Source organism: Lathyrus oleraceus, chromosome 3 (genome assembly GCF_024323335.1).
Source record: "Lathyrus oleraceus cultivar Zhongwan6 chromosome 3, CAAS_Psat_ZW6_1.0, whole genome shotgun sequence".
Taxonomy (NCBI): Eukaryota; Viridiplantae; Streptophyta; class Magnoliopsida; order Fabales; family Fabaceae; genus Lathyrus; species Lathyrus oleraceus.
This window is the reverse complement of record NC_066581.1, coordinates 432,847,534-432,868,148: the sequence shown is the minus strand read 5'-3', so window position 1 is coordinate 432,868,148 and position 20,615 is coordinate 432,847,534. Positions and strand designations below refer to the sequence as shown.

Sequence of the window (20,615 nt, the reverse complement as noted above, 5' to 3'; positions counted from 1 at the left end):
CCACTTCTGGGCTGAAGCTATGAACACAGCCTACTATGTTCACAACAGAGTAACCTTGAAGAAAGGGACTCCTACTACCTTATATGAAGTCTAGAAAGGGAGAAGACCTACAGTCAAATACTTTCATGTGTTTGGTAGTAAATGTTATATCTTGACTGATCGTGAACAAATAAGGAAGATGGATCCCAAAAGTGATGAAGGAATATCTCTGGGTTACTCAACAAACATCAGAGCATATAGAGTCTTTAATTCCAGAACAAAAGTAATGATGGAATCTATCAAAGTTATGGTTGATGATCAGCAGACTGATGTCACAGACGATGTTGAGACATCTCTAAATGATCCCCCAACTGATTTCTCAGACAAGAATAGTGAGAGTGAACCTCCTCAAGCTGAACATGAAGATGACAAAATCAACAAGGGAGCCTCCATCAGAATTCAAAAGGATCATCCCAAAGATCTCATTATAGGAGACCCAAATAAAGGGGTCGCAACTAGATCAAGGGAAGTAATCTCACATGGCTGCTTTGTGTCCAAGATTGAGCCTAGAAATGTCAAGGAAGCCTTGACTGATGAGTTTTGGATCAATGCCATGCAGGAGGAGTTAGGTCAATTCAAGAGGAATGAAGTATGGGAACTAGTTCCAAGACCTGAAGGAATAAATGTCATAGGAACAAAGTGGGTGTATAAGAATAAATCTAATGAACAAGGGGTGGTTACTAAAAATAAAGCAAGATTAGTAGCACAAGGATACACTTAAGTTGAAGGAGTGGATTTTGATGAAACATTTTCCCATGTAGCTCGCCTTGAGTCCATTAGACTATTGCTTGGAGTGGCATGTATTCTGAAGTTCAAACTGTTCCAAATGGATGTAAAAAGTGCCTTCTTGAATGGATACTTAAATGAGGAAGTATATGTTGAACAACCTAAAGGATTCACAGATCCAAATCTTCCAAAGCATGTGTACAAGTTGAGGAAAGCTCTCTATGGTTTGAAACAAGCTCCTAGGGCTTGGTATGATAGACTCACAGTGTTCCTCACCAACAATGGATACAGGAAGAGAGGTATTGACAAGACCCTATTTGTTAAGAATGAAGGGGGAAAACTCATGGTGGCTCAAATATATGTGGATGATATTGTGTTTGGTGGGATGTCAGATCAGATGGTCGAACATTTTGTTAAACAAATGCAGTCTGAGTTTGAAATGAGCCTTGTTGGAGAGCTGACCTATTTTCTTGGGCTACAAGTCAAGTAGATGGAAGATTCTATCTTTATATCTCAAAGCAAATATGTCGAAAACATTGTTAAGAAGTTTGGCATGGAGAATGCAAGTCATAAAAGGACACCTGCTCCTACACATCTGAAAGTCTCCAAAGATGAAAATGGTGTTAGTGTAGATCAAAGTCTATACAGAAGCATGATAGGAAGTCTGCTATATCTCACAACAAGCAGACCTGACGTTGCATTTACTGTAGGTGTTTGTGCTAGATATCAAGCTGAACCAAAAGTCAGTCACATAAACCAAGTGAAGAGGATACTGAAATATGTCAATGGCACCAGTGACTATGGGACGTTGTATACTCATGGTTCTGGGTCTATGCTGACTAGATACTGTGATGCTGACTGGGCTGGAAGTGCTGATGATAGGAAAAGCACATCAGGAGGATATTTCTTCTTGTGGAACAATTTAATATCGTGGTTTAGTAAGAAACAAAATTGTGTGTCCCTTTCCACTGCTGAAGCTAAAGACATAGCAGCTGGAAGTAGTTGTTCTCAAATGGTTTGGATGAAACAAATGTTGACTGAATATAATGTCACATAAGATGTCATGACATTGTATTGTGACAACCTGAGTGCTATAAATATTTCCAAGAATCCTATTCAGCACATCAGGACAAAGCACATTGATATTCGCCATCACTTTATTAGAGAACTAGTGGAATAAAAAATCATAGCACTGGAGCATGTTACTATTGAAATGCAATTAGCTCACATATTTACAAAGGCTTTGGATGCTAATCAATTTGAATGTTTAAGAGGGAAATTAGGGATTTGTATCCATGAGAATTTATAGCAATTAATTTGGAGTGGAAAAGGTAATAAAAATATTGTCTGCCCACTTAAAAGAAAGTGCCCCATTTATGGTAAATCATAACCTAGTATTGGAACTACCATCTATAGCATTTTCACACGCCACCTCAGCTCAACCACTTCCATCTTCATCAAACTGTATCGACCATCTCTGCTAGGGCAACAAAAATTATTTTACAAGCTTAACAAGATGTCACAACATCCTTCATCTTCTGGTTCTAAACCTGCGCACAAAGCAAGAACACCCTCCATGGATTTTCTTCCTGAAGACAGTTTGGAAGTTATTCCCCTATCAGTCATCCCAGGCGACGCCCCTGGTCCATCCTCCACTGCAGGGCATACTCAAGGTAACAACTCTGATAACCCTACCTCTAAAGATGACATGCATCATACTGATCATGTCATTAGAAATTTGGTCACGGGGATCCTAAATGAAGGACACTCAGTCAAGGGAGTTTCGACTCCTCTATCTAGAAGGGACCCCTCACCTAAGGTGGAACCTCACAATGAGAAAGATGACGATTCATCTAGGTCTGAGAAAGATATAGCTGCTGAGGGACTGTGTTCTTTAGGGCAAACCGTGCCTTATAAGAAATCTGTAGATGCTTCTTAGTCTAAGAAGCATGACTCTGGTAAGAAGGTGATTGACTTGGAAGAAGAGAGGTCAGATGATGAAGATGACATCTTGCTTCATCACTTGGAGCCAAGGGTTGCTAAGAGAATGAAGACCAGGAAGGGTAGGTCTGTGGCTGAGATGATGACAACCAGAACTAGTAAGAAGGCTACTGTTGTAGGCCCTTCAAAGTCATGGAGTAAAGTGGAGGTAAAGAAGAGAAAGGTAAGAGAAAGTTCTGATTTAGAGGATGATGTTGAAGACGATGTCCCAGACATCTCTCCTATCAAAAGGTCTACTGTTAGAAAATCTCCTGCTAAGGTTGCTGCTGTACATTTGGATAACATTTCCTTCCTTCTGGAAGATGGTGCAGCCAAGTGGAAAATTGTAATCTAAAGGAGAGTGGTTGTGGAAAGGGAACTGGGAAAGGATGTTGTGGAAGTTAAGGAGGTTATGGATTTGATCAAGTCTGCTGGTTTAATGAAAACAGTTAGTGGGTTACCTCAATGTTTTGAAGGTCTTGTTAAAGAGTTTGTGGTGAACATCCCTGAGGACATTGCTGTCAAGAACAACAAAGAGTTTTGTAAGGTGTTTGTTAGAGGAAGGTGTGTAAGGTTCTCTCCTAATGTGATCAATAAGTTCCTAGGAAGAGGAATAGAAGGTGTTGTTGAACTAGAGGCCACAGACAATGAGGTCTGTAGGACTATAACTGTTGGACAAGTCAAGGAGTGGCCAAGCAAAAAGCATCTCTCTGCTGGTAAATTAACTGCGAAATATGCTATCTTGCATAAGATAGGGTCAGCAAACTGGGTACCAAAAAACCACATCTCAACAATCTTTAATGCTCTTGGAAGGATCATATTTGCTATTGGAACCAAGATTAATTTTGATTATGGAAGGTTCATGTTTGATGTTTTTTTGGCAGTCTTGTTTTGATGCCATGATTTAATTTTTGGGCTCTTTGTGAGTTCTCTGGATTTCTTTTTATCTCAGCTCATATAGCTGTGTATAATTGTGGTTCTGTAACACCTGACAATATGTTCTAACATTCTATATGTTTTAACATTCCTTGTGACATTCTCTGTTGAACTAATAGATATTTATTTTTCCTCATTGGTCTCTTTGGTCTATTTTGACTAAAACGGGGGAGAAGTTAATATGTGGAGAGCTGCAGTTAATATGTAGAGGAGAGCTGCAGTTAATATGTGCTATAAACAGATGACAACTGATGTTGAATAGAATGATGTTCTGTGTTGTACAGGTGATGTTGAAGGAGATGTCAGATGGAGTGATGGATGTTACAGGTGTTGTTGAAGGAGATGTCTATGTTGAACAAACTTAGGGGGAGAAGAAGCACATATGTGTTTAATGTGTGTTTACTAGTTGCTATTATAGCTAGATAATGTATGGTTTATTACTTCTGCTGATATGTTTTTTACTCTTGTGAACAAATGGACTGATATATGTTTTAGCCAAAATTTGCCAAAGGGGGAGTTTGTTAGTTCTAAGTGTTGGCAGCAATTTTGGTAAAACCTAGAGTGTTCACAAGTTGTCACATGTGTTGTCTTGACATAAGATATCATGTACCTGCAGGATGTTTAAAATATGATGATGCAGGATTTTACTGAGATGTCAGACCCGATGTCATGACATCTGTATACAGAACATTCAGTCTGAATGTTATGTATTATGTGATTGCATTTTTAATGCTAATCTGTGTATGAATGATGAGATGATTGAACGCGCTATCATTCAGTAATTACAACTAGATTGACTTATTTTCCAAGGAGATATAATCAACTGTCATGAGAAGATATGAATGGAAAATAGTTTTAGGGTTTTATGATGTCCAAGCCCAGCCAAATGCTTCTATATAAAGGACATGGAAAACCTGGTTTTATACACAAGAAATAAAGAACGAAATATTGAGATAGAATAAGAGTTTAAGTCTTGTGTGGTCGTGTGAATTGTAAGCCATTCAATTCATCCATAGATGATTGAATTGGTCTGATTTTTGAGTTGCAATTTGTCCACTCTAATCTTTGAAGCATGAGTGTGCATTTACTTGATTGAAGCTTTTAAGTAAGATCAAGTATGTGTCTTTGAAGAGTGTCTTCTTTTCATTGTAATTCTTGTTTTATATCACTGTTGTGATTGAGGGGGGGTGAGTAGGATCTCATATCTAAGAGTTCTTAGGTAGAAGTCACACGAGTAGAGATTAGGTGAAAAGACTGTAACTTGAAGTTGTTTACTGAGAGTCTTTGAACTGATTCTGTTTAGTGGATTTCCTTCCTGGCTTGGTAGCCCCCAGACGTAGGTGAGTTTGCATCGAACTGGGTTAACAAATGCTTGTGTCTCTTGCATTACTGTTCTTTATCTTTTATCCTATTTGTATTGTTCAGATATTAGTGTCGTGACATTACCTTCGACATCTCATATCTGATACCAGAGTTTCATTAGTAGTTAGTGGATGTTATGTTAACTTGTCATAAGACAATGTAGCGCTATGTTATGCAATCGTAAGTGGACTAATGTAGTAGTCACACCTATCTGAGGTTGGTCAATAAAAATATAGGCAAATAACACAAGTTAGAGATCATGACTAGTAAGCCAAGCTCCATAAACTTGCCATGCCGAAACAAAAGGGGAAGGGCCTTGTATTGTCTTTAGGTTATTTGCTTGACCAAGAAGCAACCTATCTTCGACACAAAACAACTCACTTGATAATGGGTCAAGTTGAGTTTGGTTTGTATCAAAGAAGGTTAGACCTCTCATTTGTCAAGACCAACCATAAGAACTTAACTCATTGGCCAATGATAGAAAGAATGAGATGAAGATGAAAGGGAATTGAAAAGAAGACAAGTATCAAATCCAATTGATCAAGTATGGATCAAACCAACATCAATCAACTCCAAACAGAAAAGAAATGAAGATTACAAGTCAACAATAATTTTTTGGTACTTTTTTGAATTAAAATAAAATGCAAATAAAAATAAACAAATAAGGTCAAACCTCAAATTCAATTCAAATCAACTTCAACAAGTCCAATTAAATTCTTATAGGTTCAACATGGTCAAACAAGCTTTGACTAATTTTCTCAACAATTTTGGAAATCATAAAGTATTTAAAAAACAATTAAAAACACTAAAAAATAACACAATATGAATTAAAATCTCAAATAAATCTCAAATCAAATAAGAAATTAATGAGACTATTTTTCATTGACTTATCATGATCCATAGGTGTTAGGAAAATATTTTTGGATTTTCAAATATCATAAAGTACTTAAAAATGAATTAAAACTATTAAAAATCAAATAATTCACAAAAAATATTAAATGAAGTCACAAAAGTAATTAAAAATCAAAATATGAAACTAGATTTTTCAAGAAAATTTTTGGAGTTGGTCTCATATTTTTGTGACTTCAAATAATTTTTTTATGAATTTTTGAAAATAAAAGGAATTAACTAAAATTAAAAGAAAATAGAAATAATAGAAAAAAGCGCAGCCACAGGATCAGGTTCCTTAATTGACGTGGCATGGATTAAAGGCTCAGATGTGAGGGCGCATGATGGACATAAGTCAAACGCGCAGCAACACGTATTAAATGAAGTAAGCAAAATGAAAGACCAGGATTAAAACGTGGCAAAGCAATCCAATGGTTAGAAAGATGTACACGTGGTGATGGTGGTGGAAACCACCATCTTCTCCGGTGAGCTATCAGAATCCGGCCACCACTTGCAGGAAATAAAAACTTCATGAAAATTAAAAACAAGGCCATGAAAATTTAAAACAAGGCCATGGAAATTAAGCTCTTGCGATGGAGATCAACACTATATCCATGGATCTTCCTCACTCTTCCTGTATTGAGAGGAATGTGAAGTAGAAGATCATGGTGTTCAAACTGAAAGTGCACGAACGGGAAAATTGAAACCACCATTGGCTTGCCTCAAGTGTGAGGACTTCAGAAAACCACACAAACAAGAGAGTACTACATTGAATTGCAAGTTCTAGATCTAAAAAGTTTGAAGTTATACCTCTGAATTGGAGCTCTTAAGGCCACGGATTCTTCAAGATCTTGATTCCTCTTTGCCCTAGGGATGCAGTGGAGATGAAAGGCTAAGAAATTGAGCTTTGAAAATCAACTAATGATGTCGAATTTCAAGCTTGAAAGTGAGGAAAAAATCTGGAAAATTCCTTTGGTATTGATTAGGATTTAAGTGCTGCAACATTTTAGATCTCCAAAAGGTTTTTCAAATGAATGAGATGGAGTGCTTATTTATAGCTGAAAAGGACTGTGCATCATGTTTCACTCGTGTGCATGGCAAATGGAAATTGGATGCATGGGCCTGTACAGGCGCATGTGAGGTCCAATGATGGGTGCTAAACCATCCTGAGTTCATTTGAAATGGAATTGGATGTGTAATTTGGAGGGAATTGGCTTGCACATTAAGTTTCATCATGAAATGTCAAAATAAACATAAAAGAAGAGCTCTTTGAAACTCCCAAATGGTAGGTTCAAAAAAGTAATGTGAGTAATGGTTGGAAAGCCCTTGAAATAAGGAACAAAAGTCATGTTTGGAAAAAATTCATTTGACATTTGGAAATTAATGAAAACTGGCTGTGAAAATTTAGGTACAAAACATGTTTAAGTCACCTTTGAAAATTTTCACCAAAAGTAAGCCTATTCAAACCCCTCTGTTTGCATGATGCAAGCTTCAAATGGAAAAACCTCCAACATCAAAATTGGAGATCTTTTCAAGATGACAACTTGGACTCAAATTTTGCATCATTTGGATTTTCTATGACAAAGTTATGGGTATTTGAAGCTGGGTACTTTTTCAAATTTAATGAATTAGGTCCAAGGTGACCTATAATGTTTGGTATTATCACATGTATTTATTTTAGGATTATGAAATTGTGTCAAACATAACATTTGAGATAGACATATCAAGCTTTCCAATGAATTTTGTATCACCTCAAAATCACAAAAATTAAGGAAGTTATGCCCTTGGTAAGTTGACCCAAAATTAGGGTTTTAGTGAAAATGACCTATAATGTTTTGAAATGAATGGTGACCTTCCAAGTTTAAAATGGAGTTTTGATGAACATGAAAGTTGTTCATATGGTTCTTAAGAACATATTTCATCTTGGGGTCATCTTCATTTGACAAACACATCAAAAGTTGTATCTCAGTGATCCTCAGTTTAGTCAGATGACTTGACTGACCAACTTTTCAAGGCCAAACTTCCAATCTTGATGAATAAGTGATTGAGGGGCCTCACATAAGCTCATATATGCATAAAATAATGAACGAAATAACTTCCCTTGATTAAATTTAATCATAGGTTGAGGTTGCTTCATGAGCAAGGCATAGTCAAGGAACAGTTGAATTAGGGTTTCCTTGGGAAATAATCCTCAAGCCCCTTGGGTTATCTTGATCAAACTGGAAATTTGAGATACTTGGGAGACATATATGAGGATTAGGAGCTTTTTGGACCATTTTCATGCTTTTTCTCATCTTCATCTAGCCATTGCATTGGGCTTAGGAGCCTCCTAGGAGCATTGTGGGGCACATGATCACTTGAGCTTCAAAACAAAAAGAGTTAGTGACATATTTTTGTGCTTTTGGTTAGTAATCAAATAAGAAAAGCAATAACATACAATACAAGCATGCTTGGAGATCTCAAATCACTCAAACAAGTCCCAACCCTAGGGTTAAGGGGCCAAACATGCTATGATCCTTGAGGCAATGCACTTGTGCAATAACATGATGCCATGAGGGATCTTAGGGTCAAAATTAGGGTCTTACAACGTGGTTGCTTAAGATTAATTGAAAATTGAAGTGTCTTGTCTTCCTACTCAACGAAGTTCTCTGACATTCTGCTTCTTGATGTGATCCAATGAAATGGCTTGCCCCTGATCAACGGAGTCTCAGGCGTTCTGCACTTGATAGGATCAATCAAAATAGTTTTCCCTTGCTCAACGGAGTCTCAGGCATTGGTGTTCTGACGCGATCAATTGGAGTGGTTCACCCCATGAATATTTGATCTTTGGAGAGATTCGCCGAATATCGACGTAACTGTCTCAGACTAACTGAATCTTGTTGAAATTTCTTGACGTAACGGTCTCAGATCGATTAAAAAATGAAATATCATATCCTTCTGCTCAACAGAGTTCTTGGACGTTTTGTTCCTTGATATAATCACATGAAGTGGTTGGTCGCTGCTCAACGGAGACTCATGCATTCAACACTTAGTATGATTAATCAGAATAATTTTCCCCTGCTCGACGGAGTCTTAGGCGTTTGTCTCTTTGAGGACGATAAAATCAAGGTGACCTGTCTCTGCTCAACAAAGTTCTCAGGTATTCTGTCTTATGATTCAATTAGTTGAAGTAATTGGCCTCTACTTAACAAAGTCTTCAGGCATCCTCTCTTCTAGTGTAATAACCAAGCTTTCCAATTCACGCTCGTTGTGGAAATCCTCACTCATGAGTAACACATGTTCATTTTTAGAAATAACAATGTCATGTTTATGCTAGTTTTGAAATCCAAGCCTGTTCACTGGAATTATGACATACAATGAATGCATCACTGATTAAGAATGTCATATCAATATCAACACAAATGATGAACGTATCATTAAGGAGTCAGTATTAACACGATCGTACCGACTATATGCTTTTGAAATAAACCCTGCTTCAATTAGGTCTTTTTAGGGTTATAATATGGCCTGGTTCACGGTTTCAGAAAGAAAGGATATAACGCTCAAACCTATCCTAACCCACCTGTTCCTCGTGATGTTCTTCAGTCCTATGTTCAGCTAATTCGGCGCACACGCTCATCTTCCAAAAGGTATTTTGAAGTGATGGTCAATGAACCAACGAGGTTTTCAATGCGGCAGACACCCTTCTTCTATTTGGTATGGTAGCCACACAAATTTGTTCTTGTTGAGGATTTTATTTTGATTCCTCTCTCTTTTCATTTCCCTACTTTTGCTGGATTGGTTCAGATTTACAATCCACAAGGATGCCCTAATTTTTGCCTAAGTCACTCGTCTTCGAGTTTTAGACTTAGCGGGTGTTCTTTCTTTTTGTTTTTTTTTTGTTTTCTCATTTCTTTTTGTTGAAACAAATCGTATGACATTTGTCCATTGGTTGGAAGAGTTGTGACTGCCTCGTTCCTTTGTCGCTGAGGGACAACCATTAGGGATTTCGTGTTTCCGACCTCTCTTGAGGGATAAAAATATGGTTGATCCTCAGATAGGACACTCCTTTCTTGGAATTTGAACGTCTGGTCAAATTAGCTGACCACTACCCTACCCCAGTTTAAAATTGATGGTTTTATATGTTAAAGAAAGAAACTCCTACTACAAGGTCCAAAAGGGTTGACTAGGGATTATCTTCCTTATGACTCCGGTGTTTGGGATTTGAAACAATGCCTTACATCATCAGCTGGGTCTTATTCAAAAGCATACATGCATCGATCTCGTGTTTTTTCAATTTCATCCTCCTCCCCTTGATTTTGCTCAAACAAAAGTTAGATATGGACAAAATAAAGTATGAGTGAACACAAATGGATTGATTCAAAAATATGCATATTCATTTTAATGTCATTATTATTCAAAAATAAATGAGTTTATTACATATGAATGGTACAAATGACAATCAAGAAAATCACACATGAACATGATCGAACCAAACTAGTGACTGCTGGCATAATCGGCCTTATTTTTAGATCCTTATACTGGAGGTTATAGAGCTGGTATCAGAAAACCTGGAAAACTTCAAGGAGATCCTTCTCTAATTCTTCCCACAGTTGCATATTCTTCAAATCTATCATAACATCCACTCATACTGATCATGACATTGCAGATGTGCCCTCCTGAGGAGGCACGAGAATGCTCACAATGTTCAGGCCATGCTTTGTGAACATGATGACCTTCGAATCAATCAAATCCTCTACCTTCTACTTAAGGCTCTTACAGTCTTTGATTGAGTGTCCAGGTGTCCAAGAATGGAACTCACATCTAGCATTCATATCATAATTTGGAGGCAGAGGTGTTGGAGGAGCCTTAGCTTCCCTCAGCTGTGCCAATGAGCTATTAAGCAACAGGGGTAAAAGTCGACCATATGACATGGGCACTGGATCAAACTGCTTTAGGGGCCTTCTTGGTCCCTGTCCTCCTTGCTGAGCAAAGGTCCACCACTAATTCAGATACTGATTCGGCATTGGGTTCCCCTGCCTTGGTCGGGGCATAGGGAATGGCCGCTGATAAGCAACCCTTGGAGGTATAGGTTATGGGTGAAATCCATGAGGTTGCTCCTGAGGTGGAGTAGGATCAGGCATGTTCACCGGAGTGACCACTTCTGGTACAACAGTTGGCAAAGAGTTGCCTTCCTTCCTTATCATTGACTGCATGATCTCCATGATCAGACCCGTCTGAGTCTTCAGTTGGTTAATCTCAACCCTCATTTCTTCTTGATTCCTTCGGAGTTCTTCCATAGTAACCTACGACATGCTTCTAGTTCAAGACAGTTGTCGGGTAATCAGCTCTGATGGAAGTGGTTTGTCTATGGAGGTTTAAGTGAAGATGAGTTCATAGGTTTCAGATTTATGAAATGCTATGAATGATGCATATATGCAAAAAGTTGTTCATTATCATTTTTTATTTATTTTATTATTTCCAATGAATCTTCGAGATTCGTCTATTGTTATGAGCAATCATGGAGTATAAGAGTAGAGATAGAAGATAATGCCCAAATAAGTGGAAACAACACATTTTATTCAGTATCGAGGAAATAACAAGTACAAAAGATTGCTCAAGAAAGCTTCCTTCTGGGCTAAAAGGAATTTAAGATGAAGACTCTTCCTTTCCCACTGAGTTACCTCTTGATCGAGCAACTTGGTACTTTCAAAGTTCTTGTGAGCTTGACTTTTTAGCTCCCGAATCTCTTCGAATTTCTTGTTCAGGTCGAACTATTGCTGAGACAAAGAAACTTCTAGCTTCTTATCCCGATCTTACTCCTCTTTCAGCTCATTCTGGTAAGTTTCTAGCTGGCTTTGTAACCTCCTGAGTTGATCCTGGCAGTTGATCTCGGTTTCGCACACCAGGTACTATGTTGTAGAAAGTTTCTTCCTCCTCAAAGAAAGGCTTTCAATAGTACCCTCCAAATCATCACCTACTTTCCTTCTTTTGTGTTGTTCTTCCTGGATCTCTTCGGCGGTCTCGGTTGCTCGGTCTCTTTTCTGGTTGAGCTTAAACTTCTTGTTCTCTTTCTCAAAGGTGAGCTTACCTAGGTTAGATCGGAGATCGGCATTCTCCTTCTCTAACTCTTTGGTAATCGCCTTGAGTTTGTCAACCCCTGAAGTAGGAGCAACAACAGGCTCAACCGGCTTGATGATCATGGAAGGTTTGTGCGGAAATGGCAATAAAAACTCTTTGACTCTCTTCTTAACCCACTGAGTGTAGGCTTCCTTAGCAATACAGTTCTTCTTTCCCAATTCGGCCCTTCCATGACGATGGATATCTCCCCAGGCTCAGACAATCCTCTTCTGGAACTCTAAGTTTCCCCTTCGTACATAACAAACTCCTCTAGAAGCTTAAAGTATGGCTTGTCTACCATCAGGTAGCCCAACTGGTGCAGTGCTATCCTTGGGTTATAGTTAATTTCACCCTTTGTACCTACATTGGGGAAATTACCACAATCCATGATGATCTCAACACCGCCATAAACTCTAGAATACCAGGAGATGTCTTCAGCTGTGAGGGACATGATCCTTTGAGACCATTTTAGATTTTCCTCATTGTCAACAAAAGGACCCTTGCTGGGTAGATGCGAAATAAACCATCTATACAACAGTGGGGTACAACACGCGATAGTCCCCTTTTTCTTCTCATTCCTCACGTGTATGGAATAGTATGTGTCGGCAAGGAGAGTAGAAATGGGATTCTTGGCCATGAAGAGGTAGATAGAAGCCAAGTCAACAAAGTCTTCCATATTGAGGAACAACACAATCCCATATATGATCAAAGGAAAGATAGTGTTGAAGGCATCCCAACTCTCATCTTCAGCAAACACAATAACCTTGTCAACCAGAAACTTCAAGGCAAACCCATGGGTCCCAACCTTAGGTTTAAGATTGAGCTCCACCTCTTTCTTCCCTATGTGAAGGACTTCAGCTAGATGTTGAGGCTTAGGAAGTTCCTTTGTAGGGAAAAAGAAAGCCTGGTCCTTAATCTCAATTCCTAGAATATGTGAGTATTCCTCCAAAGTAGGAGCCAATTGGTAGTCCTGAAATGTGAAGCACCTCAAAGGAGGGTCGTAGAACTGCACTAGAGCGTGAAGAGCTGTAATGTTGACCTCAATGTTAAGCATGCCTAGGAGATTCCCATAGGCATCTTTGAACTTGTCTTTGTTGTTGAGAACCAGGAGAGCTCCTAATCCTCTCAAAGTCTTCAAAGAAGGTTCCACAAACTTGTAGCTATAAACACCTCTTCTAGTAGGATCCATTCTCTAATGATCACTCAAACAAAGATTCGTCTCTTGAATTCCATGGAAATGTACATGTAAAAATTAATTTCAAAATGATGTAATGATATGCAAGCATCATAGATTCAACAGTTCGGTATAATATGGATATTCTGAATAATCTGGCCATATCACACAATATAAGATCAAAGGTCTGGCATGACGTAGACAGTCTGGATAACTCAGCATAAGATTAATAATCTGATATGATATGAGAAATATGGATAGTAATCTGTCTATGTGACTCAATATAGGATCAAAGGTCCGACGTGATCTGGGAAATCTGGATAATAACCTGTACATGCAACTCAGCATAGGATCAAAGGTCTGACATATGTAAGAGATCAATGGTATGAATGGGCTTGGTTTCATGCATGAAAAACCCAATAGCCCTCTCACAGGTGTGTACTAGTCCTTAAAGGTGGTCCCTAAAAGGTATCCCAGAGTCATCGAGTCAAATGAAAATACCATGCCGTAGTGAATTCTCACAGGACAAAAGTACTTTCAAGTGAGTCTAGTCTGGGTGTGGTTCTCGTGACAACCCAACGCGCAAAACTCAGGACGACACGACTATCCACGAATTTATCTTGTGTGTATACTAAAGCTCGGGTGTAGAGCTTCTCTCACATAGTATCATTCCATCCCAACAGATACGACAGATAATATCCAGAATACATCATATGAATATTTAAAGCAATAAAGTAAGGTGATAAATAACATAAATAAAGTGAGTAAAGTAATAAAGGTAAACACCTAAACGCGCAAAGAAATCAAACAAAACTAGGCTCGACTTGATTAGGAAAAGTTCCCCAGCAGAGTCGCCAGCTGAAGCTACGCGAATTATACTCGAGCGCGTCGCACACTCAAATGTATAACAGAGTCTCCATAAAACTTTATTTATCCCCTAAGGGAAGGAAAAACATCGACAAAACCGGGGGGAAAGAGAAATGGGTAAGGAAGTCGGTTATGCAAGGGGAAGGTATTAGCACCCCAAATATCCATGGTACTCCATGGAAACCGTTTTGAATGTTATTCACAAGAATAGGTGTTATTATCTGAAGATTACTCATGAAAGGGTGAAAACAGGGGTTAATAGATAAGTGTGGAAAAGGTGAAGGGAATAGATAATCGTGCTTGCCAAGGATTTGGGCCCTCGTGCCTACGTATCCTCATTCATGCAATAAGGAAATCAAAGCTCCGTAGTTCATGGACCTAGGACTAACGTGTTAGTTGTTTTTAGTGGACAGTATTAACATTTGCGTTCTACTGTCGATTGGCTTGTATGCTCAAGCATGGGAGCTTTAAGCGTCTGTCTGTTTGCGGTAGAATGGATGAACTCGGATCACACTCTAGTAGTTAAACATGGCTTGCTCTCACATGGAGGCTTAAGCGTCGTTCACGGTAGAACGGAAGTAACACGTCCTTTCTGAAAAGGTTTTAAACTGAAAAAGAAGCCCAAAGGCAAAACTGAGTTTGATGAGGTGAGTTTGATTTTATTCTGAAATGAGAGTCATGATTCGGATCGTACTAATGTCTATGAATGAAGGTGAATACAGTGAGCAACTAGGTCATTCATTCTGCACCCAAATATTTTAAGAATGGGGGTAGGAATAATCCAGTCTCATTCCTTCTCCATTGCTTAAGGCTCGTATCGTACAATCCTAATCGTAGGGTTAATTATTTTTTGAGTTTATTTACAAAATGGTTTTAGTTTTACTGGGAGAACAAAAGGATAAAAAGAGAAATCCTAAACGGTTGGAAGTCTGATCTTCATGTCTATGCTTCAATCTGTGCAGAAAGACTTATCAATTATTCAATTTAAATTGCACTAAATTGAATAGAGGTGAATACAGTGAGCAAACAAGTCATTCGTCCTGCACCCAAAGATATTCAGAATGGGGGTAGGAATACTCTAGTCCCATTCCTTCTCTACTACTTAAGGCTCATGACGTGCAATTCGCATCGTGATTGATAAGTGTTGAATTTGAATTTCCTCGTTGTAGCACCTCAAATTTGCCCCCCTCATTCATGCATTCATTTTTAGGTCATTTAACATTTCATATTGCATTTCATCATGTCAATCAGAATTAGATCCAAGAAGCTTGAATATCATCCAAGACACTTTGTGGTTTCTATCTGGGTGAGCAGTCAACACAAGGGAATGACTTGAGTTACTTCCAACATGTCCAAATGGGGTCTATTCATCATTCAACATATTACTCTTGAAGGAACAAAGGTCCAGCGCACAGGTTACAAATTTGGAAAGATGACTTGAACTGTCATGCTCGCTAGGCGAGCAGAATGGTTCGCCTAGCGAGCCATCAGAGTCTGAACTGTCATGCTCGCTAGGCGAAGCCTACGCATTTTGAAAATAAAAAAAATATAACAGAAAGGATTTTGGACTTAGACTCTCTCATTTGAGCCCACAAAGCCACGAAAATCAGAGTATAAATTCTGAAAATTTCATTGAGCCAAACCCTATTCTATTCCTGTTACCCTAGAAGAAAAAGGAGAGAGATTCTAACTAATTCAGAGCAGCCTCCAGAGACCGAAGGGATCACCTCTACCAATTCAATCTCATATAAACCCTAAGATTGTTCTGCAAACCCAACGGTGCAATTCAATTTCATTCGATCTCTCTAATCAGGTTTGCCTTATTCCCATTATTTTACGCTTTTAATTTGAAATTCCTAAAGCATGAGGTATTATGGTTGAATCCGGGAGAGTGGGTATAGTTAGGTTTCACATGTGGGTTTAGATATGCATGAATGTGTAAAACAATGCCTTGAATGTTTGACTACTTAATTTCTGAAATCGTACTGTTATCCATGGAAAATCCAGAACCCGCGGGCATTCGCTAGCCGTATCGCTTGGCGAGCCTGCAGCGAAGCTTCGCTAAGCCTTCGCTAGGCGAAGCAGTAGCGATCGCGACAGTAGCTGATTTTTTCTGTTTGCTCTCCAATCTGATTCATGTGGTTACATTCTGATTTGGTGCAACTCTTGATTTCACCCCATCTTGTTATTCTAACCTGTTTGTTGAGTTTTGTGAGGGCTCACATGAATCTTGAAGAGATAGCTTGCTTGGTATTCCACTTTATTTGTGGGATACCATTTGGGGATTTATTCTGATTGCTTTGCTGACTTGTTTTCTTTGATGGTACCAGCTTGAGAGATCTCCGGGTTTCTTATTTCTTTAGTTGTTGTTACTTCGGATCTTTATCCGTGTGGTAGATCTCTTGATCCCTTTTACATCTTTCCCGCATTTTACCGTTTTCTTAGCTGGAAGACCTCGATAGGAGGCAATGTTCTTGCGTGTTTACTTTTGTGCCCCAAAGACCTCCAAGAAGAGGCATCAGTGCTAAAGACCTCCATGAAGAGGCAATTGACGGATAAAAGGGATTAGTAGTCAATCCCCCGTTATTCTGTGTGTCGTTCTTTATGCTCGCACTACGTGTCGATGCTTCAGAACAAAAGCCCAAGATCTTTTGTCCGATCAGTCAGTGGAGAGGGTTCCACCTTTCTGAATCCCCACTTTTTGTCATGAGCTCACCCTGTCCAGGGTTAAGAGCTATGAGGTCTTATCCTCATTACCCTTTTGATCTGCTCACCCTGACGTTCAGTGTCAGTGTTTAAGATCCCATTTGATTACCTTTCCATGGCTTGTTTGTCGAGGTTGATATGACCCCTCTTGACTAAAGCCCTACCCATGTTTTTGAGCCCCCTTGTTAGCGTGTTTACTTTATGCATGTTTGTTTTGTATGGTGTGATCGTCTCCCCATAGGATTGCTAAGCTTCGTATAGTCTCTCGTTTGCATGTCAATTAAGGTAGCACGGTTCCTTCGTCTAGGTCTTCCTTTTTGCATGAGCATTCTTAAAACACAAACAAACTCATTGATTTTTCTTCTCCTAAGAACACGTTAACTCCTTCTACTACAGGCGAATAAGTCTCCAAAGGTCGAGCATCCGGTAGATTGTGTAGTAACATCGTTCATCTAAAACACAAAACAACAAATAGGTTAGCCGAACTACGGCTTGCTCTGATTCTCATTCAAGATGAGATACATAGGCATAAGACGCGATGTCTTAGCGAGCACACTCCTCTTTAACCCATAGGTAGCCGAGCTACGAAGACTCTGATTCTCATATTCAGATGAGATACGTATGCTGTGGATGCGACATCCGTGCGAGTCATTTTCTTTTGACCCCTCTTTTAGTAAATAATACATTAGATAAACCCACACCCTTTAGACAAGAACAACAAGAGTGGATCCAGTAGAGTACTACGGATGCGTAGGGGTGCTAATACCTTCCCTTCGCATAATCGACTCGCGAACCCAAGATTTGGTTGCGAGACCTTGTCTTTTCCTTTCCTTTTTCCAGGTTTACTTCGAGCGTTTCCTTTCCCTCCTTTGGGATAAATAACACACGGTGGCGACTCTTCTGTCATTGCTTTTTTCGCCGGTTGTTTTTTTTCGCATTCCCTTTTTTTCAGGTTGCGACAACTGGCGACTCTGCTGGGGATACGGTTTCCCTAAGCGAGTCCCTCCTAGCTTTTGTAGTTTTCTTGTTTGTTGGGTGTTTATTCTTTTGTACAGTTATTTATTTACCTGCTTTACCTTATCGCATTCATGTACATATGTCTTCTGTGTCTGTTGGCTCTGTTAGGTTGTTTGTTTGTTGGGGTGGGATGTTCTATGAGAGATAAGCCCACTACCCAGGCTTGAGTGTACACATAGTTTTTAGAGTGGATAGTCATGAGGCTTGCGTGGCATGTTGCTACGTTAAGTCGTTCATGAAGACCCACATTCCAGACGGGGTTTCTGTTGGATATATTTTGTCCTATGGGTGTTCCATAACGACAGATGTTCCTTTAGAAATCGTCGACTCTGGTGACCATTTCCCGAGGACTCAGTCGAGGCCTCTCCTCTGAGACGTGTTTATGTTAGCTATGGTGGGCGCATTCTCGCTGCTCAATCCGAGGACCCCGAGGCTGGGAACTTGCTATTAGGATATCCTGTTGAGGGGAGTCAGTGGAGGTCTTTTATCTCGTAATAATGCCAAACCTTCAGTGGTAAACGTATTATTCGACTGAAGAGCAAGAAACTGACAAACTTCTGTTCTTAGAACCTACCAGTGAGGGGCGGGCTAAATTCAGGAAACCTTAACCTTCAACCAACCCGGTTTTATGGAGCAGAGCTTTGATCTTGTATTATATTCTTCAGTGGGTTTCTCTTCAGACAGTGTGACCCAACAGTTGTTCAAGCGGATGCAGCAATCCTAATTTCCATGTCACTGCATTGCATCACATCATTTTGCATTCATATCATTTAACACATGTTTATCCATTTCCAGGGGTTCACATCTTCTTCTTGATTCTAGTCGGGGTTTTCTTCTTACACTGCTTATCAAATGTGAGACTGGAATCAAGGGGGTAGAATGCCCTTTGGAATTGATAAACATGTCATTGCATTTGCATATCCATCGGCATCTCTTGCATAACAGGTACCGCCGTAGTGTTCTCAGTTATTTGGTGTTCCACTAGCAGGATAGCTGACTCAGGCATTCACCGGTACGGTACCCGCAGAAACCAGCAGAGAGTAATGGAAAGCTTTCAAGCAGATCTAGTAGAGATGAGGACCAACATGGCCCAATTCAAGGGGGTAGAATGCCCTTTGGAATTGATAAACATGTCATTGCATTTGCATATCCATCAACATGTCTTGCATAACAGGTACCGCCGCAGTGTTCTCAGTTATTTGGTGTTCCACTAGCAGGATAGCTGACTCAGGCATTCACCGGTACGGTACCCGCAGAAACCAACAGAGAGTAATGGAAAGCTTTCAAGCAGATCTAGCAGAGATGAGGACTAACATGGCCCAATTCATGAGTATGATGCAAGGGGTAGTGCAAGGGCAAGAGGAACTCCGAGCCTTGGTCCAGAGACAAGAAACTGTGATTCCCCCTGTCGGCCAGAATCCGCCAAAAGGGACCCCTGTCGATGACGCTGCTGTTACCAACCCTGTCAACAACCATGCTACTGGTGACGAATTGCATGGTATTAGAATCAATGGACAACCCATCATTACAGAGGCTGCTAATGCTCGAGCGGCACGTGCTCCAGTTCACCATCCTTCTCATTTGGTTGACAAGCAAGAAGATATGTTCACCATTCCCAGTGATGATGATGAATTTGGAAAGGCGGAAGAGAGAGATAGAAAGGTCGACGCTCTTGCTGAAAAGATTCGCGCCATGGAGTGCCAGAATTCTTTGGGTTTTGATGTTTCTAATATGGGTTTAGTTGATGGGTTGAGGATCCCGCACAAGTTCAAGGCCGCGTCTTTCGACAAGTACAATGGCACTTCTTGTCCCCGAACTCATGTGCAAGCTTACTACCGGAAGATATCCGCTTATACTGATGATGAAAAGATGTGGATGTACTTTTTCCAAGACAGCTTGTCTGGAGCATCTTTAGATTGGTACATGGACTTGAGAAAACAATCTGTCAGAAGCTGGAGAGAGTTAGGTGAAGCTTTTCTGAGGCAGTACAAGCATAACATGGACATGGCTCCGAGCAGAACCCAGTTGCAATTTTTTTTCAAAAGACTGGTGAGAGTTTCAAGGAATACGCCCAGAGGTGGCGCGAGCTAGCTGCGAGAGTACAACCTCCGATGTTGGAGAGAGAATTGACTGATATGTTCATTGGAACCCTGCAAGGTGTATTCATGGATCGTATGGGAAGTTGCCCATTTGGTAGTTTTTCGGATGTTGTGATTTGCGGAGAAAGAACTGAAAGTCTTATCAAGGCGGGATAAATCCAAGACCCTGGTTCTTCAAGTTCTTCAAGTGCTAAGAAATCATTTTCAGGGGCACCCAGGAAAAGAGAGGGTGAGACAAATACTGTAGGTGTTTAATTGGCTTCATTGTATGGTAAAACACTAGCTGGATTCTAATGTCTTGACTGATGTCATGACATGCTGTGGAGGTGTTTGTTTGACTGCATTGTATGTTAGAATATCTAGATGTACTCTGATGTCTTGGCTGATGTCATGACATTCTGAGTAGTGTACTGCAGGATTAGCTAATACAGGATTCATTGAATGTCAAACTGGATGTTATGACATTCATCCCTGTCAGCAGATACTGAGGAATAGAACAGGTGGTGTTCTACTATAACTCAGTATTTATTATCACTCTTCTCATCAAGAGGATAACAGACCTGATGTAAGTCTCTATGTGTGAATGTCAAATTGGATGTTTTGACATTTATTATTGTACGCTGATACTGAAGTATGGACAGATTGGTTCTGTACAGTACAGCAAATTGTACAGTCTATTTTCAGGAAAAACAGACTTAGCATATGGTTAATGTTTTGGAAGT

General features: G+C 39.7%; 1 protein-coding gene across 1 annotated transcript; it reads right to left on the bottom strand.

The window, feature by feature from the left end:
• Window positions 1-12,268: 12,268 nt before the first annotated feature.
• LOC127131585 (uncharacterized) lies at window positions 12,269-13,219 on the bottom strand. The gene has a single exon (XM_051060497.1). The coding sequence runs from the start codon at window positions 13,217-13,219 to the stop codon at window positions 12,269-12,271; it is 951 nt and encodes a 316-aa protein (XP_050916454.1).
• Between the last annotated feature and the right edge of the window lie 7,396 nt (window positions 13,220-20,615).

What these genes read in the sequence shown, in the direction of transcription:
- LOC127131585 (XM_051060497.1), bottom strand. Translation starts at nt 13,219, where the DNA reads ATGGATCCTACTAGAAGAGGTGTTTATAGCTACAAGTTTGTGGAACCT.